Source organism: Symphalangus syndactylus, chromosome 3 (genome assembly GCF_028878055.3).
Source record: "Symphalangus syndactylus isolate Jambi chromosome 3, NHGRI_mSymSyn1-v2.1_pri, whole genome shotgun sequence".
Classification (NCBI taxonomy): Eukaryota; Metazoa; Chordata; class Mammalia; order Primates; family Hylobatidae; genus Symphalangus; species Symphalangus syndactylus.
Genome location: NC_072425.2, coordinates 52,036,505 through 52,058,194, shown reverse-complemented (window position 1 = coordinate 52,058,194; position 21,690 = coordinate 52,036,505). Strand labels below are relative to the sequence as shown.

The window sequence follows — 21,690 nt, the reverse complement described above, 5'->3', positions numbered from 1 at the left end:
CATGCCAGCAGAAAACAAAAAACCAAAATCTGCCACCTTGAAGTTTCTTACCCCGGTTTAATGTTTTCTTTATAGCCCTGGAGCTGGACAAGAACAGAGCCATAGAAACCGCTCCTCTCAGCTTCCGAACCCTGCTAGGACTGCTTGGAATCGAAGCTGCTCTGGAAAGCCTGATAAAATCGCTTTGTGCAGAGGAGAACAACTAGTTCCAAAACAGTGAATGTGGAGGATTAAGATGCTGCGTGGAGGAGCATGCAATTTTATTCAATATAAACATTTGCTATTTTCCACTTAGAAACCACACTCTGAAGACATGCTGTCTATGCAGTTATGGCACATTATATGGAAACTCTCATGACATGAAAAATAAATACAACTAGTTAAGTATAAAAGTGACACGTACAATGTGGTTTACAAAAATAAGCTTAACATCTGAGAAAATGTACCGAGTGGTTGTGTGTCCTCAGATGTGTGGGGAGGACCCATCCCCCCACCCACCGCAGCCTTACACGGAGTCCACCTTGGACATGGCGGCCACATTGCTCAGTTGGGAGAAGCCACCCTTATCCTGGTTCCTGCCTCCTGGGGGCTCTGGAGATGGATGCCTATGGCGCCTCATCTTTAAACTGTACTTAGTAGCCCAGGGGAGCCACGCCCACGCTCCCTGCCTCCCCTTGGTCCGCACAGTGGCGCTGTGAGGCAGTCTCAGCAAGTCCTCACGCTGTTCTTGGTCTTCCACAAGAAAGTGGAGCTGTCAGCTTAATAACAAGAATAGCCTAAGACAGCAAAGAGCACTGTTCCTGGGCCAGGATGTGAGGAATGAGGTCCTTTATGAAAGACCCCCCTGCACAGCCTAAGTGCTACATCGATCGTCCCAGACGTGCCATTAAGAACCGTGACCTCATCATCAGTCGCCCATTTAGCATTGTTAGGATCTGTGAACGTGTGTTGTCTCAAACCAATCAGGGCCGTCATGACCACGCAGCAGCAGCAGCAGTTTCCAGGACGGGCCAGAAACGCATCCACAGCAGTGGCACCTGTGGCTCAGGGGCTCCTCACAGCCCGGACTGGTGGGACCCAAGACCAGAATGGGGGTGTCCGTCTGTTTTCCCTTCTCCCTCAAATACAGGCTGTTTTCATCGTGTCTAGCCCAGCCCTGTCTGGGCCCTGTGCTAGGCAATAACTAACTCTTGCAGCCCTGAAGGACCTAGGGAGCCCAGCCCACCTTCCCATGGACTGGGGTTCCCTCACATGTGCACTTGAACCCAGGACCCAGCATCCTCCACACACCATGACAGTGGGCAAAATCATCCCAAATGAGGCTGCCCCAGCCCCAGCCCAGCAACAGTGAACTCCCTTGGGTCAAGACAGTACTCAACAGCCACTCCCTCCACACTTCCCAGAGCCTGCGGCTCGTCCATGAGCTCCGTGCACTTTACCAAAGCCCCCATCCCAGCACACAGGAGCTGTGTGTATGAGACAGTGTCATTCGAAGTGAGAAGAAAACAACAGTAAAAGTGTCCGGTTGTATAAGTATCTATCTATCATCTTTTTGCACCTCTGAGTATAGAATTAATTAGAAGTAAATATGACAGAATTGAACAATAAATTCTAGAAGAGTTGCCTTGATTCAAACAAGTATAATTCTCAAGTTATCACAAAATTTCCCACAAAAATTTACAATCAATCAGCAAAATAGTTTCCTTATTTCTCATGTATCATTTTCATATAATTCCATGGTTTCACTAATATTATATGTTACAATAAGCCTCCATTAGTCCCTCAAAACGATGATATAAATAAGTCTGTACAACCTAGCATAGAATAAAAAACTGAAACCAAGATTCCCAATGTTTTTCATAGCAGCCGGGCACACTTTGGTGACCCCAACGAGAACCCTCTCGGCAGCAGCCAGGAGCTGTTCACCTTCCAGAAGCAGGGCCTGTGGCAGCCTGGCAGGGAGAGGCCACGGGGCCCAAAAACGCAACACGTCTCAAGGCAAACCCGAGGGAGGAACTCGGTCCGGGAGGAAGAGAGAACTCGCTCCTCAACCACCCTAGACACTGGAGTGTCAGGAAAGCACTGAGCTGTTGGGGCACACTGCCCAGCCCGGCCATAGCAGCTCAGCCAGTCACAGCTCCACCTCCAACTTCTACAGCAGCAATTTTTAGTGGGAAAGAACCGCTCATCTCCCCCGCATGTGAAAGATTAAATTGTAAAGCAAAAAAAAAAAAAGGTCAATGCTCGCATGAGTGGTGTCCATCCTGACCTGAGTCTTGCGCTCCCTGCTGCCCTGTGTGGAACTGTGGGCTTCAGCACCTCCACAGGGACCCTGAGTCTACACTGCTCAGAACCGGCATCTGCATGACCACGAGGTCACGCTCTGCAGCAGGGAACCACCTAAAAACCTGTGTTGATATGTGGTTTGCACTGAAAAAGTGACCATGTAACTCAGCTGGGGAAAGTTCCAGTAGTATCCATGTTTTCTTAAAAGTCCAAACTGTAAAATGTATGTGACAATTCAAGTTTTCTATGTTAGGACTCTGATGGTAGCAGATCCAAACCTTGGGTCTTAGAATAAGGCTTTTCGCATTAGAGAATCAGACATGAGCCCTGGTTGGGAAGGAAGAACTATCCAGAAGGTCTTCCCAGGGCTTAACGGACACTTCCATTTTAAGAGTGTGAGCAGCTTCCTGGGACACAGCACTCACGTCCTACATTCCTTGACCAGGAAGATGTTTCTAGTGCTCTTCAATTCCATGTCTCCAAGAGGCAATCCCACCTCAAAAGGGGTTAAAAGCAAAAACATTCACAACCAAAGGTCACCCAACACAACAGAAAACAGCTCTATCAATCATTCAACCTTCACATTCTATGTTCAAGTTTCAAAGACACTGCAGGGAAAGAGTTAGTTAGACCTTGTGGAGAACTAATGTGCAATCTTCGCTTTCCTTGAACCGAGTCGACATCACGGCGTTGTCTTTGGCACGTACAGTCTTTGAATAATAGTTGACGATCTTGCCGTCCAGTTTATACTGATGGGGAATGCTCTCGTAGGGCTTGAGGTCAAGGTCCAGCACAGACACGGAGAAGGCAAACCTGGACCTCGATGAAGGGATGACAGGCCTTTGATCAGAGCTGCAAGTAAAAAATACCATTTCAGGATACACAAGCCTCCCATTCATTTCCCTCCCTCCCGTTCTCTCTCCCTTCCTTCTTTCAACTAGTATGTTTTTATTATATTTTTTCTGTGACTTCTGCAAAGTTAGATGAATCAATCTCTTTTAAAAGAGAAGTGAATGGCCTCACACCCCAGCTCACAAAGAGCACTCATTCTGTGCATCTGTGATCTGTGCGTGTGACAGCTGTCTGTGCCAGCTGTGTGCACCAGCATGCAAAGCTTCCTCGGGCCAGTGCACCCCACCATACCAGGTGAGAGAGGGTTAAAGGACTGAAAGATGGAAAAGTAATTATGTGGAACATGTGAGCGATGTTCCCCCAGCCCAGTGGTATAAACGAACGCTGAAAAATCACTTTATCATGAGCCAAGTATTACAAAACCCAAGAAAAAATAAAAAGTAGATCTGGCCATTCCAGCGCCAAATGGATGAAATGTCGACAAGCCTTCTCCTTCTGTGCCTCTCCTGTCTGCTGAGAAACGCAAGCTCCTTTGGTTCACATTTGAAGAGATCTGGCGCAAATTTTATCTTCAGTCCTTTGTATTTTGCCTCTCAGGGCTTAGTTTTGTGGTTTTAACATCAGAAGTCATGTGCTTATAACGAGATATGATTATTTGCCCTGAAAAACACATTTAGGATTACTCTAAGTCCTGAGCTCTGACTGCTGTGTGTCCCGCTTTTCGTCTCAGGGCACTCAGCACGCAGCACTCAAGTCACTGGCTAAACAAGTGACCTAAGCTCGGTTCAGTCCAAGAGAAGTATCCTGGGTTCTGGTGTCCCAATGTTTACTACTCTTCGAGATTTAGAAATCAACAAGCCAAACCCCAACTTCAAAAGCTCCTGCCGAGGAGAGGAAATACTGATGAGCACGTCCCTGCTCTGACGCTGCTCACCACGGCCTTGGCGCTCACTGCTGCCCTGCCCCAGAATCCTGTTTGTAGGAAAAACGAATCCGACTCAGCTGCTGGGGTCAGTAACTATTCTCACCTGAAGAGTAAACAGCAAATAACTCATTTACAAATTAAGATCATAAGCCTCGCTCCAGAAGCTGGAATGTGCCTGCAGCTCGTCCCAAGGGGCCACATTTTACTGAGAGAACCGCAGAAGCCCAAGGTACCGCTCAGTTCTGAGGCCTGAGACCCAAGCTTGGTGCATCCGGGCTGGAACAGGCACATCCCCAGCCCATGACTAGGGCTACGTATTTTAAAGGACACCCCAATTTCTCAGAAGCAGCACCTGACAAGACCATGGGTGTAAAGACAGGAAGGATGTTCCAGGCAGCTCCCAGGGAGGGTCTGACTACCTGAGTCAACCATGAGCTAGCTCCATGGGAACCAATGGCAGTGACCAGTGGGCACCAGCTCCTGACACAGAAATGCTCTTCTTCCCCTCAGCACCCCGGAGGCCAAGACTGGGCAAGAGGCCCCAGGGACACACCTGTCCCTTGTGCCAAAAGTGTGCCCTCTAGCAGCCTTGGAGAATGAGGCTCAGGTGGCCTTCTGGCTGCAGGGGGGGCTGCCCTTGCCTGGAAGGCTGTTCTCCAGGACACTGACCCACTGGGGGTTACCGGGGGACCAGCAGCCTCCAAGGGTGCTAGGGATCGAGGTGGAGAAGCCAAGGCCGCATGCTGTGTTTCAAATGGGAGGTCGAGAGGAGCAGCAGGGTTTAGGCACGGGAAGCCATGGCAGCTCTCTCCACAGTTCCAAATTCCCAAAGAGGCAAAGCTCTGCAGTGACAGGAAGGCAGATCCAACTTGAGACATTTTCCTTTATGACAGGGCAGAAACAGTAGTGCAGAGCTGGAGAAGCCTTTATTTTAGGGGATGTAAGAAGTTTAAATGTGGTCAGTCTATCTGTGAGCTGCAAATTAAAGTCTAGGGATCTAAATTTAGTCTCAGGTCTACCAGGCATCTCAAGATGCCAAGATGACTCATGATAAATCCCAGCCTTAGTTTGTCCCTAGGCCTCTAGAGCACCACAGTTACTGTAACTTGACAGGTGTGGCCACTGCACGCACCTTCCTGGAAGCAGGCCCAGCCCCACATGCCATGTTCTCATGTTCTCGGAGGAGAAGCCTTCTCTGAAATCCTCTCCTTTTGTTGAGAAAGGCCTGGCTAGAGTGCTTTGTGCAGGATGGTTCCCGTGCCTGCACCCTAGGTCTGAGAAGCCACGTGGCTCAGCACCTCGGGGACACGCCCTCCCCTCCCCTCCCAGTGTCGTTTCTGCTGAGCAGTTGGTCGTAAGGACCCGGGCCCCTCAGCTTTCCCCACATGCTGGGTTTCCATTTTGACATCACTGACCAGGCACTAAGAGATTCCCAAGTGCTAGACGAGGTGAGTAACACGTCTGTCCTTCAGCGGCCTTTCATAGCCCACCTGAGCACCCTGCATACAAGCACATTTCCATTGCCCAGCTGTATCCTTGGTCCGGGGGGCTGCTGAACAGTGGTATCTTCATGGGTTTTCTCTCATCGAACACCACCAGTTTAATCCAGCTAAGGAATTCCTCATAACTTAGCCCTGTAGGTATTTCCTTAGGGGATAACAGGAGTTTTCGACTAAATAGAACAACCTTTTTTCTACTTCAGTTACGCCCTATAATGTTCCTCAGTATTTCATATTGGAAAGTAAACAATTCTGTGCCTGCCAGGGAACAGGAATCCTGGGAACTGTTTAGTTCAAAAGCACCAGGAAAATGAGTGGCTGGCAGCCAGCAACCAAGGTCATCTTGACCCAGGAACACATGTTAGAAGAATGCGGAACATTCCGCAAATACTGGGTGCAGGGTTTGGCACCCCTGAAGATCAGTGATGGAGATGCTAACGACTATGAGATTATCAGTTTCATCCCGAATTCCCAGAAACAGAGGGGACTGGATAAAACTAGTGACATTAGGGAGAGGGGCTGCAAAAAGGCTGGTTATTCAGAAGAGGAAGCAGAAAAATGAATGCGTGCCTTACAGGCTTTCAAATAACTGTGGTGGTAAAAAGGCAGGTGTGCCATGCTGGCACCGTGGGAGACTGAGGAACAAGGGCCACAGGCACCCACACATCTCAGGGGCTGGCTTTCTTTGAGGGAATGGAATGGGCAGCTCACTGTCCACATTGTTTCTGAGCTCTTGGAGTATTTTCTTAGAAAACAGTAACTTTCAATGTAATAACAATCCTTCTAAGTTATTCTCCATAAACCTGTCTTTCGACTGAATTACAAGCTTCTAGAGGGCGAGAGTTAGTAAGCCCCATGATGTCACATAGGCCAAGGAAGTTATGTCACTCCATCAAGGAGTCTAAATATGGGGAAACCAACTATCCTATTAACAATTAACCAACTGTCCATAAAACCCCGTTAGACCCAAGCTGCATGCCTTGCAGTGGGGGCCTCACCTGGCATCCTGCAGACAGGGGGACAGCGCAATCATGATGGAGCAGTCCTTGGCAGTCATGGCGACACGGTACTGCTGCACCTGCAGGGGCGGGAAAGATCAGCTCCAGGTCACACAGGAAGCCTCTGCCCCCCACACAACCTTCCTTCCCAGTAGCCAAGTGCGGGAACTGCTTCCTGCCTCAGAACCTGAGGGTGGGATTAGGAGCGAGGGCCACAGTGAGCAGGGGCGTCAGGAGGTCGCCCTGTGAGAGCACCTGGGCCAGCCCTCCACCCCACGGGGCTGATCAGAGGCCAGCAGCGCCCCCTGACCTCTCAAGACAAGCAGTGTGGGATCCCAACTCCAGACCCTGAAACGGATGATCTGTCTTCAGCAAGGTCACCACAGTCAGCCTTTGGAAGGAAAAGCAGTAAGCCACCTAAGCCCCACATGTTGGCCACACTCAGAGTATCAAGTGAGCATCACTCGACACCTGCAAGAAGGGTGCAGGGGGTGTTCAGCAAGGCATCGCTTAGAACGCCATTCCCTCCGGAACATCATACAGCCACCAGAGACAAGTGCAGACGGCCACCCTTCTACAGGCTGTGCGTGTGTGTTAACTTGCTCCACCCTCACAGCAGCCCAACAGGGCAGCACGACTGGCGTCCCACTTTACAGACAAGCAACAGACACAGAGATCACTTGTCCGTCGTGCCCTGCTCGTCAATGGCAAGGCAGGAACTCAAACCCGGTATGCTGGCTCTGACATTTGCACTCTTCAACACATGCTCCAAGCTATGTGGGTCTGTCCATACTGACCAGGGACAGCTCAGCACACACCACACTGTCAAGGGTCGACATATGTAAAGCTGTACATGTGCTCATGTGTGTGATGCAGGCAGGAAGAAAGGTGAAGGACAGCCACCACAATGCTCACAACTGTCTCCTCTACAGAGCAGAATGTGAGGCACTCTCTCCCCTTCCTCCTTTGGACTTTCATATATGGTTTGGATTGTTTTAGATGGCATAGCTCTCGTTTTCACAAAAATAAACAGTTGTAAAAAAAAAGGAATTGGGCCTCACACATCACTGGCCTCAATATTTGTACTGATGACAGACCATCATCTCCTGTCTCCCTTTTAACCGCTCCCCTCAATTGCATATAACCCGGAGGATCTGGCCTTCGAAAACATCCAAGCTGCACTTTCCAAAGGGCAGGACTGGGTGGTAGGGAGTGGGGAGAACCTCAAAGCACGAATTTAGCTCAGGCCTGCACACTATTCTTCAGGCGTGAGAAAACCTTTCACAGCAGATGGAAATGAGCAGCTCCTATCCTTACACTCTATTCAGTTAGCTAGGAAATCAGCTATTTCCCAGAGTACAAAAACATCCCAGTCCAAAAGAATTACTAAATATAAGAAAGAAGTATAAAACATGTACCACATCCTTAGTGTACTGCAAAAGCCTTTCTAAGAGGCAAAACCCAGAAGCCATTAAGGACTCTCAGATTTGAAAACGTAGAATTGCCGGGCACAGTGGCTCACTCATGTAATCCCAGCACTTTGGGAGGCTGAGGCAGGTGGATCACCTGAGGTCGGGACTTTGAGACCAGTCTGACCAACATGGAGAAACCCCGTCTCTACTAAAAATATAAAACTAGCCGGGTGTGGTGGCGCATGCCTGTAATCCCAGCTACTTGGGAGGCTGAGGCAGGAGAATTGCTTGAACCCCGGAGGTGGAGGTTGTGGTGAGCCAAGATCACACCACTGCACTCCAGCCTGAGTAATAAGAGCAAAACTCTGTCTCAAAAAAAAGAAAGAAAGAAAACATAAAATTAAAAAGCCTTAGCAGGGCCAAGTGTAGTGGTTCATACCTGTAATCCCAGCACTTTGTGAGACCAAGGAGGGAGGACCATTGGAGCCCAGGAGTTCAAGACCTGCCTGAGCAACATAGCAAGACCCCGTCTCAGATAAATAAGGAAATGAATGAATGAAAAGCTTTTATCTAATACAGTCATAATTCAAAGGCAAAAGATAAATAAATAAAAGACTGGGAGAAAATATTTACAACATGTAACAGACTATCAATGTTAAGAATATATATAGCGTTAGAAATCAATATGAAAAAAGAAAACTACCCCCAAAAGTGGACCACATAAATTGACAAAAGGAATATATATATACACATATATGCATATATATAATATATGCATATATATGTGTATATATATATATATGAAAAGATGTTCAATCTTACTAAAATCAAGGAAATGCAAATTATAACAATGAAGTATTTCTCAGTCATCAGATGGGGAGAATTACACACACACACACACACACATACAGTCGGCCCTCCAGATGCAGAATCTGCAGATATGGAGGACTTAACTGCGAGACTTGAGCATCCTCAGATTTTGGTATCAGATTTTGGTGTGTGTGTGTCATAAAATGAAGAGGTTAGACTTCCACTTCATGTAATGCCAGACTAGGTAGTTGAGGCCAACCCAACTGCTGAGGCCAACTAAAAAAGCTAGACAAAGTATCTGCTTGAAGGCAGAACTAACAAGCCAGGGAAGAACTGCTAGAATAGGGAAGGACAAAGGTATCTGGGTCTGCTTTTTCAAGAGAGGGTAGTGATAATTCCACAGTTGGCTGAGAGGAACTTTTAACCAAACTTCAGGGCTATGGGGACAGTAACCATCATGACCCCCCTTCTTTGGGTTAGTACCCAAAATACTGCCCTTTTAAGAGTAGAAGTGAGACCAGGTACAGTGGCTCACGCCTGTAATCCCAATACTTTGGGAGGCCAAGGCAGGCTGATGGCTTGAGCTCAGGAGTATGAGACCAGTCTGGGCAACGTAGCAAAACCCTATTTCTACAAAAAATAAATCAGCCAGGTGTAGTGGTGCACACCTGTAGTCCCAGCTACTCAGGAGGCTGAGGTGGGAGGATCACTTGAGCCCAAGAGGTGAAGATTGCAGGGAGGTGAAGATTGCAGTGAGCTGAGATTGCACCACTGCACTCCAGCCTGGGAGACAGAAGGAGACCCTGTCTCAAAAAAAAAAAAAAAAAAAAATGGCCGGGTGTGGTGGCTCACGCCTGTAATCCCAGCACTTTGGGAGGCCGAGGCGGGCGGATCATGAGGTCAGGAGATCGAGACCATCCTGGCTAATATGATGAAACCCCATCTCTACTAAAAATACAAAAAAAAAAAAAATTAGGCGTGGTGGCGGACGCCTGTAGTCCCAGCTACTTGGGAGGCTGAGGTAGGAGAGTGGTGTGAACCCAGGAGGCGGAGCTTGCAGTGAGTCAAGATTGCGCCAACTGCACTCCAGCCTGGGCGACACAGGAAGACTCCGTCTCAAAAAAAAAAAAAAAAAAAAAAAAAAAAAAGGGTAGAAGTGAGCCAAAGTCAACAGGCCCTACCAGGAATTACAGTTTTACTTCAAAGAGACCAAACCATCAAAACTGGATTAAAATGACTCCAGCTGCTAGTGTTTCCCAGGCCTCTGATAGAAGCAAACCTAAAATTCTCTCTGGAAGAAGGTATGATTCTAGGCCTCAAGTTAATTCTAAAATAATTGTTCAAATACAATTTCTAGCACACAAGCAAAACTGTGCACACACAAGAAGACAAGATGACATGAATGGAAACCAGCAAAAACAAACAAAACCACAATGGGGGAGAAGGTCTATGGGAAGCTACACATTCCACTTGATTTTGCTGAGAACCTAAAACTGCTCTTAAAAAAAAAAAGTCGATTAAAAGAAAAAGATGCCATCGAAAAAAGAAAAACCCACAATAGTAGAAAGAAACACACATGCATGGATTCCAACTATTGGAGGTGCCAGACACACATGCTGTATCAAAGAATATAAGACAAAACTGAGAACTTCAGGGAGAACTGGAAATGATAAAAATGAATCATTCAGAGATTCTAGAACTAAAAAGATGAAGAAATAGACATTAAGAATTCAACAGATTAAACAGCAGATGAGAAAAAACTGAAGACATGCAGGTTGGATGGGGATAATTTCAATCAATGTAACAATGATTGACAGAAGACCAGCTAGCATTTCTCTTAATTGTGGTTCCCCTTGTGGTGATATAGCTAGGGTTACAAGGAGGGAACAGTTATCCTTGCTGTAGCTCTAGGTGGAGAACTGGCAAAACCAACCTTTGGCATAAGCTGAGGAGGCAGCTGACTACTATGGTCTGAAGAGTTTGAAGTCTCTTCCACTGTTTCTTCCAAAACACCTGCAATTCCCACATTATTCACTCTTTTTAAAATGCAAATGTTATTTAGGAAGCATAACACTACCACATTAACTAGTTTTCTAAACGGAGTTAACCTGAAGATACGGGTTGGACAAAGAGAGGTAATAACTCGGGGTCAAGGAACAAGGCAGAGGTAAGAAAATGGGAAAGCTAAAGAGAATTGCTAAACTGGAAGACAGACCACAAGAACATATTCAGAATGAAGCATGGAAAGGATACAATCTAGAAAATACAGAGCAAAGGCTACAAGAAATAGAAAATTAGGAGAATGTGTCCAACATACTTGTAATTAGAATCCAAAAGAAAAGGGGAAAAAGGCCACGCACAGTGGCTCACGCCTGTCCCAGCACTTTGGAAGGCCAAGGCAGGAGGCTTTGAGTTTGAGAACAGCCTGGGCAACATAGCAAGACTTCATCTCTTAAAAAATAAAATAACATTTTAAAAAGCTGGGCATGCTGGCATGCTTCTGTAGTCCCAGCTACTCAGGAGGCTAAGGCAGGAGGATCCCCTGAGCCCAGGAGTTTGAGGCTATGATGAACTATGATCATGCCATTGCACTCCAGTCTGGGTGACAGAGACCCCATCTCTTACAAAAATTAAAATAAAGATAAATACAAATTAAAGATAAATAAAACAGGAAATGGACAAAAACAAGAAAAAATTAAGGCTAATATTTTCCTAAAATGAAAAAAAGACATCAAGCCACAGATTCTAGAAAGCCTCCAAAAATATCATTTATACATATCATGAAACAAAAATTAAGAACTCATCACCAGCAGACCTACACTAAAGGAAATATTAAAGAGTGCTCTTCAAACAAGAACAAAATGATCCCATATATATATATATGTATATATACTCAGAAATACAGGACAGAATGAAGGGCAATGCAGGAAATAAATACATGGGTTAATGAATGCCTGTAATAAAAAAAAATAAGAATGTCTCCTTGAGTTTAAAATAATAGAATACACAACAACAACAACAACAATGTAAGTCAGGAGCAGCAGTAAAACGTAGAACTTTGGGTTGTCCAAGAAGAGGGTAAAAGTACAAAATAATATTAGACTCTAATAAGTCAACTGCTTGCTGGCAATAACTAAAATAACCACTAGAAAAAAAGTAAAGGCCTCTACAGCTTCCACACAGAGCAGGGACATGGAATGATAAATAAAAAATAAGCCAAAAGTCCTAGCTACTCAGGAGGCTGAGGCAGGAGAATGGCATGAACCCAGGAGGTGGAGCTTGTAGTGAGCCAAGATCGTGCCACTGCACTCCAGCCTGGGCGACAGAGCAAGACTCCATCTCAAAAAAATAAATAAATAAGCCAAAAGACTGTGAGAGAAGAGAAATAGAAACCTAAAATAGAGCCAGGCGCAGTGGCTGTCGCCTATAATCCTAGCACATTGGGAGGCTGAGGCAGGCAGATCACCAGGTCAAGAGATCGAGACCATCCTGGCCAAAATGGTGAAACTCCATCTCTACTAAAAATACAAAAATTAGCTGGGTGTGTTGGCAGGCACCTGTAGTCTCAGCTACTCGGGAGGCTGAGGCAGGAGGATCACTTGAACTCAGGAGGCAGAGGTTGCAGTGAGCCAAGATCGTGTCACTGCACTGCAGCCTGACAACAGTGAGATTCCATCTCAAAAAAAAAGAAACCTAAAATAGGTAAGAAAAATTTTTTAAAGTTTAAGCTTTAGTGGAAGTCTAATAAAACAATACAATGTCAGAATGAATAAAAAGCCAAACCCAATCATATGCCACATTTTAAACATAAAAAAAGAAGGTTAAAAATGAAAGGATGGAAAAAGATACATAGTGCAAATATGAAACCAAAGAACCTAGAGAAGTTCCATTACACCAGTCAAAGGAAACAAAAAGTATAACCAGAGATAAGGGACACTTAAAAATGATAAATGATTACATGGACATTACATGTGATGGTAAAAAGAAAAAATAAAAAAAAAATTTAAAGGAAAAGGTAAATGACACCAAAATGAAAATTTTAATTCACCAGGAAGATGTAACAGTTCTAACTCTGAGGCACCTAACAGTATAGCCTCAAGATAAATAAGAATAGGCAAATTCAAAATTATCATGGAAAGTTTCTGGCCATCCTTCTTACGGAACAAGCAGACAGTAAAATCATTAAGATTGCAGATCTGAACAAAACAATTTAGCCTAATAGGGAGATTAAAATGCCACACCCAACATTTGAGAAGACACTACCTTTTCTTTTTTTTTTTTTTTGAGATGGAGTTTCGCTCTTGTTGCCCAGTCTAGAGTGCAATGGTGTGATCTCGGCTCACTGCAACCTCCACCTCCCAGGTTCAAGTGATTCTCCTGCCTCAGCCTCCCGAGTAGCTGGGATTCGTGTGCCCACCACCACGCCTGGCTAATTTTTGTATTTTTAGTAGAGATGGCATGTCACCATGTTGACCAGGCTGGTCTCGAACTCCTGACCTCAGATGATCCACCCACCTCAGCCTCCCAAAGTGCTGGGATTACAGGCGTGAGCTACCATGCCCAGCCGAGAAGACGCTACATTTTCAAGCACACATAGAAGCATTATTTTTAAAAATTAATAAAGCCACAAAAAATTTCAAAGGATCAAATGGCAATCTCAACAAATGCCACAGGATCACTTGGACTCTATTCTCACTCCAGTGCAATTTTGCTAGTAATCAATACAAAAAAGATAACAAGAACCCTCACATGCTTACTAATTAATTCCCTTCTAAATATTTCCATGGGTCACAGAAGAAATGTTCATCATTATCAAAGTATATTTTAATTGAATATTGAAAGTACAGCTTGTGGAATGTGGCCAAAGCCATTTTTAGAGGAATATGTAGCTTTAAGTGCACATTTTAGAACAAAGAAGGTGCTGAAACTTGGATAAGCATGCATATCAGGAAGAAGTTACAAAAAGAACAAATTAGCCTAATGGAAAAAAGGAAATAATCAAGAATTAATCAAACAGAAAACAATCGTACAGTACAAATGGATCAAAAGTTGATTTTTAGGAAACTAAACTCTTGGTGGGAATAATTAAGAGAGTGTCCTAGCCCTCAGGAAGGGGAACATCAAACACCGGGGACTGTTGTGGGGTGGGGGGAGGGGGGAGAGATAGCATTAGGAGATACACCTAATGCTAAATGACGAGTTAATGGGTGCAGCACACCAACATGGCACATGTATACATATGTAACAAACCTGCATGTTGTGCACATGTACCCTAAAACTTAAAGTATAATAATAAAATTAAAAAAAAAAAAAAGAGAGAATGTCCTAGCCCCTTCAAGCTGCTATCATGAAATGCCCAAAACTGGTAGCTTATAAACAACAGAAACTTATTTCTCACAGTTCTAGAGGCTGGGATGTCCAAGACCAAGGCGCCAGCAGATCTGCTATCTGGTGAGAGCTGACTTCCTTATCCACAGCCCTCTCTTCACTGTCACTTCACATGGTGAAAGGGGCTGGCTTGCACTCTGGGGTTTCTTGTATAAGGGCCTGAATTCAAATCATGAGGGCTCCACCCTCATGACCTAATCACCTCCCAGAGGCCCCATCTCCTAAAATCATCACCTTGGGAGTTAGGATTTCAACATATAAATTTGGCGGGGTGGGAGGGTAAGACATTCAGATAGTAGCAGAGAGGGAGAGAAATCAAATATCAGACATCTGGATTAAAAGAGCATACTTCAGATCCTATAAAACATGAAAAGATAATCAAAGAACATTACCCAACAAATCATATGCCAAAATTCTGAAAACAGAGATAAAACAGAAAAAATTTCTAGAAAAATACAACTTACTAAAATTTGAAAGTTTCCTACAAAGACAACTATGGGGCCTAGCTGGTTTCACAGGTGATTCTACGAAGCATTTAAGTCAGAAATAATACCATTCCTTTTTTTTTTGACATGGTCTCGTTCTGTTGCCCAGGCTGGATCACAGTGGTACCATCACAGCTCACTTACAGCCTCAACCTGCAGGGCTCAAGTGATCCTTCCATCTCAGCCTCTCAAGCAGGTAAGACTACACGTATGCACCACCATACTCGGCTGATTTTTTATTATTTTTAGTAGAGACGAGGTCTCGCTATGTTGCCCAGGCTGGTCTTGAACTCCTGAGCTCAAGTGATCCTCCAACCTTGGCCTCCCAAAGTGTTGGGATTACAGGCGCGAGCCACTGAACCCAGCCGTTGTTAATCCACCTCTTCCAGGGAACAGAGAAAGAGTAAACAGACGAACTTTTAAGTGTTTTATGGGCAGGTCTAGGCCTCGACACCAAGGCTGAACACAGACATTACAGAAAGAGAAAGCACAGTTCTTATCACTCATAAGCATCTGCCAAAATCCCTAAACAAAATATTAGCAAACCCAATATCATCATACAGAAAAAGAACACATCACAACAAATTGCGCAATTAACCACGTTAACAGAAAATATTTTGATCATATGATCATCTCAATAGAAATAGAAAAGGCATTGATAAAGTTCAACATCTGCACCTGATTTTAAAAAATCCTCTTAATAAATCAGGAAAAGAAGGGAACAAACTTCTTTAATCTGATGTCAGACACTTAAGGAAAAAAACCTACATTAAACAATTTACTTGATGGTAAAATGCTTTTGAGATTTGGAACAAGACTAAAATTCATACTATCACAAATTAACTACATAAAGTAAAATAAAGAAGTGAAAGGTATAAGGATTGGGAAGGAAACGGAAAACATCAAATTCACAGACTATGATTACATATAAAGAAAATCCAAAAGAAACTATAACCGTTAGGATTAATATAAGTGAGCAAAGTTGATGTATGCAAAGTCAAAATAGAAAAACCAATCGCATTACTGCATAATCAAAACAAACACTTTTAAAGTAAGATCTTTTTAAAGATGCCATTTACATCTAAAACCATCAAATATCATGAAATTAATATAAGACCTCTGAAGAGAACCATAAAACATTTTTATCAGAATTATATATACATATAAAAGTTTAAATGTCCATGTTGGAAGACTCAGTATTGTATAGATTTCAACACTCATCATTATTTTAATGCTACACCATTAAAATCCCAGCGGCTTTTTTTTTTAGTTTTTAATTTTTGTGGGACAGCAGTTTTGTTTGTGCTTTTCCTGCAGAACTGAGTGAGGTGATTCTCAAATTCATGTGGATATGCAAAAGGTCGAGAACAGCCAAGGTATGCTTGAAGAAGACAGAAGGATTTGTCAGATACCAAAGCTTGTTATGACTCTATAGTGTTCACAATTTCTATGATGCCAGGACAATTCCATTTGAAAAGAAAATAAAACTCCACCTCCTGCCATTTCAAAAATCAGTTTCAGACAGTCACCCAACAAAATGTGAAAGACAAAACAATAAATTTTCTAAAGATATGGTAGGAAAATATCTTTAGGACCTTAAGGCAAAGAAGGACTTCTTAAATGGGAAAAAGACTGGTAAATTAGGCTACCTTAACATTATGAACCATTCTCATAAGGACTCCATTAAGAATCAAAAGACGGGCCGGGCACTGTGGCTCACGCCTGTAATCCCAGCACTTTGGGAGGCCGAGGCAAGCGGATCACAAGGTCAGGAGATCAAGACCATCCTGGCTAACACGGTGAAACCCTGTCTCTACTAAAAATACAAAAAATTAGCTGGGCGTGGTGGCAGGCGCCTGTAATCCCAGCTACTCGGGAGGCTGAGGCAGGAGAATGGCGTGAACCCAGAAGGCGGAGCTTGCAGTGAGCCGAGATCGTGCCACTGCACTCCAGCCTGGGTGACAGAGTGAGACTCCATCTCAAAAAAAAAGTCAAAAGACAAGCTACATAGTGGGAAAAGATACCTACTGGACACAAAATTGACAAAGGGCTTCTATCCAGAATATACAAAGAATGCCTTCAAGTCAATAAGAAAAAGACAACTCTACCAAAAAAATGAGCAAGAGACTTAAATTGTGACTTAAATAGATCACAAAAGGAAAAGTCCAGTAAACATATGAGAAGGTACTTAATCTCATCACGAGATACCACTACACACACACCAGAATGGCTGAAATTCAGAAGACCCACAACTAAGTGTAAGAGATGGTATGGAGCACAGGTGACTCCTAACCGGCTGCAGGGAACATAATCAGGTAAAACTGTTTTACAGTAGCTACTCAAACTAAGTATACTCATCCCTGTGGCCCAGAAATCCCACTCCTAGGGATATATCCAAGAGAAATGTGTGCACATGTACACAAAATCTGTACAAGAATATTCATAACAGCCAAAAACCAGGAACAACCCAAATGTTCATAAAACAGCAGAACAGATAAATTGTAGTACACTAAGTCCTCACTTAATGTCGTCACTAGGTTCTTGGGAAACTGTGACTTGAAGCCAAACAATGTATAACAAAACTAGGCCAGGCACAGTGGCTCACGCCTGTAATCCCAACACTTTGGGACGCCAGGTGGGAGGACTGCTTGAGCCCAGGAGATCGAGACCAGCCTGAGCAACATAATATGACTGCATCTCTACAAAACATTTAAGAAATTAGCTAGGTGTGCCGGACACAGTGGCTCACACCTGTAATCCCAGTACTTTGGGAGGTTGAGGCAGGTGGATCATGAGGTCAGGAGTTCCAGAACAGCCTGGCCAACATGGTAAAACCCCATCTCTACTTAAAAATACAAAAATTAGCAGGTGCCTGTAATCCTAGCTACTCAGGAGGCTGAGTATTACTTGAACCCGGGAGGCAGAGGATGCAGTGAGCCAAGATCGCACCACTGCACTCCAGCCTGGGTGACAGAGCAAGACTCCATCTCCAAAAAAAGAAAGAAATTAGCCAGGCATGGTGACACATGCCTGTGCTTCCCAGCTACCTGTGAGGCTGAGGTGAGAGGATCACCTACCTGAGCTCAGGAGGTCAAGGCTGCAGTGAGCCATGATCATGCCAGTGCACTCCAGCCTGGACGATGGAATGAAACTTTGTCTCAAAAAAACAAAAATAAAAACAAAGCCATTTCTTTTATCATCACTATAATAAAACAACATTGAACAAAATGATGTTATTTGAGGACCTGCTGTATGGGTCACTTCACTCAAAGTCACAGTTTCCATGAACCTGTCAAGGATGTTGAGAAAGGACTTACTATATATCTATTCATGGATCACTCTAAAGTAAATAGAAATGTGGCAATAAAGTAAATAGAAATGTGGCAATGGGTGCACTAGCAAAGGTGAATCTCATAAATGTTACACAGAGCTAAAAAAACAAACAGGAGACATGAATATATACAGCATGATCTCATAAGTCAAGTTTAAAAACAGGACGGACTAAACTACAGGGATATAAGTCAGTACAATAGTTAACCCTGGGAGGAAGGAGACAGGTCTGGTTGGATGGGACAACAGGAATTCTGATCGCTGCCAGTGTTCCATGTCCAAATATAAGTGGCGGTTCCATAAGAATTTTTACTTTGTGACAAGTCAGTGGGTTGTATATTTTTTTGTGTACTTTTCTGTATTTGCTATTATTTCACAATGATTAATGAAGCAAAAGTTTAGAAAATTAAAATAAAAAATTTAAATATTAGTAATATCTAGTGTTCGCAAGGGCATGGGGAAACTGTCTTCAACTGTTGCAAGAAGAAATATAATTAGTAAAATCTTTTGGGGAGGACAATGTGACAGGACCTATCAAAAATAAACCCTGCAATTTTACATCTAAAAATCTGTCTTACAGAAATGCTATGTTAAGTGCACAACAGTAGATGTATAAAAATGTGAATGTTAACATTATTTTTAATACCAACAAATTAATATCAACACCCAAGTAACTAACAATGGTGTGAACACACTAAAGAGACAGGATTATGGAGGACATCCAACAGCCCTTCTACAAAACAACTAGATCCCTGAAACTGCTCCTTTTAACGTATTGTTGGGCTTGCGTAAGGTAAGGAAAATCCCTAACCCAACCCCCTCTTCTCACCACCCACCCACAAAGAGCTGCAACTAGAGTTCTGAGCATGAAGCAACTAGGAAGGCTGAGCTGTCCTATAGTCCAGTGCCACTATCAGCACTGATTCTAGGAATAAGCCACAGGGTAGAGAATCTATCTAAACCAGAGACTCTGCCCTTTTGCCAAAGATCCCTATCCTCTCTGGAAGAAGGCATCCCCTATTTGGGTCTCCAGGATTCCTATAGGTTAAGATCAAACAAATCGACAAGGCAAACAAAATCAAGCAAGACAACATGGATGAGTCAGTCAAAATAAGAGATTTTTTTTTTACCACCAAGGTTTTATTGTATCTGATATAAGAATCTAAAATAACTTCATAAATTGCTTAAAGAAATAAAAGATAGAATTTTGAAATAGACAAGCCACAAGGAACTAGAAAAAAATACCAAGGAGATTTGAAAACAAACCAAATGGAACTTTCAGAAATTAAAGATAGAACTACTGAAATGGGGCTGGGTGCGGTAGCTCACGCCTGTAATCCCAGCCCTTTGGGAGGCCAAGGTGGGCGGATCACAAGGTCAGGAGATCGAGACCATCCTGGCTAACACAGTGAAACCCCGTCTCTACTAAAAATACAAAAAATTAGCCAGGCATGGTGGCAGGCGCCTGTAGTCCCAGCTACTCAGGAGGCTGAGGCAGGAGAATGGTGTGTACCTGGGAGGCAGAGCTTGCAGTGAGCCAAGATTGCGCCACTGCACTCCAGCCTGGGCGACAGAGAGAGACTCCATCTCAAAAACAAAAAAAGAACTACTGAAATGGAAAACTCAATAAACAAGTGAAATGGCAGATTAGACACAGCTGAAGAATAAATCAATGAACTGGAAGATAGAGCTGAAAAAAGAAAAGCACCTGGAATGTAGCACAAGGAGACAAAGAGATGAAAAATATGAAAGAGCAGTTAAGATGTGTGGGAGATAAAATAAGGTTTGACACAAGTCAAATTAGAGTCCCAGAAGAAGTGAATATGATAATGGAGAAGAGAAAATATTTGAGAAAATGAGAATTTTCCAGAACTAATAAAAGACATAAATCCACAAATAGAGAAAGCATAACATACACCAAACAGGAAAAATAAAAAGCACAGCACACCTAAATCACATTGCACTAAAATGTCAAAAGGACAAGAAAGAGGGAGAGAAGACCTTAAAAGCAGCCAGAGAGAAAAGACAGATCACCTACTGAGCAAGGACAGACTAACACGAGACATCTTAACAGCAAAAACCAGATGTTGTATGAAATGTTTAAATGCTATTAAGAAAAAAAAAAAAAAAACAGAAATCAACCCCTTCTGTGTACCCAGAAAAAAAATTATTTTCAAAACTGTAGACAAAATATAAATATATTCAGATACAGAGGGAATTTACCAAAAACTCTTCACTAATATAGCTTCTAAAGAATATTCTTCAAGAAGAGGAAGAAAACTATAAATATCTGTAGGCCAATAAATTAGAAAACTTAGGTAAACTGAACACTTCCCTAAAAAGACACAAACTACCAAAACTGACTTAAAAGCAGAAAATATGATTAGACCTATAACAATTAAAGAGAATGAATTAAAAATCAAAAAACTATCCACAAAGAAAAGCCCAGACTCAGATGGCTTCACTAGTGAATTCTGTCAAATATTTCAAGAATAATTAATACCAATCCTTCTCAACTTCTTCCAAAAAAAGAAGAGGCTGGAACACTAACTCATTCTATGAGGCCAGTGTTATACCCTGATCCCAAAAACAAAGATATCACAAGAAAACAAAAATACACACTAACTTAAGAATATGGATATAAGAATCCTCAATAAAATAATCAAAAACCGAATCCAGCAAGATATAAGAAGGACAAGACGCCATGACCAAGTGGGACTTAACCCAGAAATACAAAGTTGGTTTTAACACCCAAAAATAAATTTATGTAATACACCACATTAACAGAATAAAGGACAAAAACTACATGATAATCTCAAATGATATACAAAAGGCATCTAACAGAATCCAACACCCTTTCAGAATAAAAACACTCAACAAATCAGGAAGAGAAGGGAACTTCTTCAATCTGATAAAGGATCTACAAAAAACAGCTAACATCATACATGATGATGAAAGACTGAACACTGTCCCCATAAGACCAAGAACAAATCACGTATATCTACTCCTACCATTTTTATTCAACATTGTACTGGAGGCTCTAGTCAGGAAATTATACAAGAAAAATAAATCAAAGGCATCCAAATTGGAAACGAAGAAGCAAAACTATCTCTATTCACACATGATCTTAAATAGAGAGAATCCTAAAAAAATCCACTAAAAATCTATTAGAACATACAAACTCGGCAACGATGCAGGCTACAAGATCAATATAGAAAATCAAATTGTATTTCTACACCTGATTACACTTGTAATGAGCAATCTGAAAATGGAACTCAGAAAACAATTCCATTTACAGCAACATTAAAAAGAAAATATTTTAGAAATAAGTTTAACAAAGAAGCGTAAAACCTTAGTTTACACTCTGAAAACTAAATAACAATGTCAAAAGAAAACCAAGATCTAAATAAATGGAAAAACATCCCATGTTCATAGACAAAAGACTGACTACCCAAGGTCACTTACAGATTCCCCAAGTCCCTATGAGAATCCCTGCTGGCTTCTTTGTAGAAGAAGCTGATTCTAAACTTCATATGGAATTACAAGAGGCTCCAAATAGTCAAAACAATCTTGAAAACAAAGACCAAAGTTAAAGAACTCACACTTCTCCATTTCAAAACCTACTAAAAAGCAGTAGTACTCAAGACAGGGTACTGGCATAAGTGCAGACATATAGATCAATGAACCACAACTGAGCATCCAGAA

The 21,690-nt window shown here is 42.9% G+C and overlaps 2 protein-coding genes across 5 annotated transcripts in view; one reads left to right on the top strand and one right to left on the bottom strand.

Annotated features, from left to right (window-relative positions):
• CENPP (centromere protein P) overlaps positions 1-1,842 on the top strand; it is a 289,893-nt gene extending 288,051 nt beyond the window's left edge. For both annotated transcript variants that reach the window (XM_063636263.1, XM_055271954.2), the window contains one exon: positions 76-1,842. In XM_063636263.1, coding sequence (XP_063492333.1) covers positions 76-220 — 145 coding nt within the window. In that variant the 3' untranslated portion in view covers positions 221-1,842. The remainder of the gene's footprint in view (positions 1-75) is intronic.
• The window catches only part of IPPK (inositol-pentakisphosphate 2-kinase), a 62,261-nt gene continuing 42,191 nt past the window's right edge, over positions 1,621-21,690 (bottom strand). For 2 of the 3 annotated variants that reach the window (XM_055271946.2, XM_055271944.2), the window contains exons 12-13: positions 6,561-6,640; positions 1,621-3,138 (exon numbers count right to left, since the gene is read on the bottom strand). In XM_055271946.2, the coding sequence (XP_055127921.2) occupies positions 2,913-3,138; positions 6,561-6,640 (306 nt within the window). In that variant the 3' untranslated portion in view covers positions 1,621-2,912. Of the gene's footprint in view, positions 3,799-6,560; positions 6,641-21,690 lie in introns of all 3 variants that reach the window. The other variant, XM_055271948.2, reaches the window with a different exon arrangement.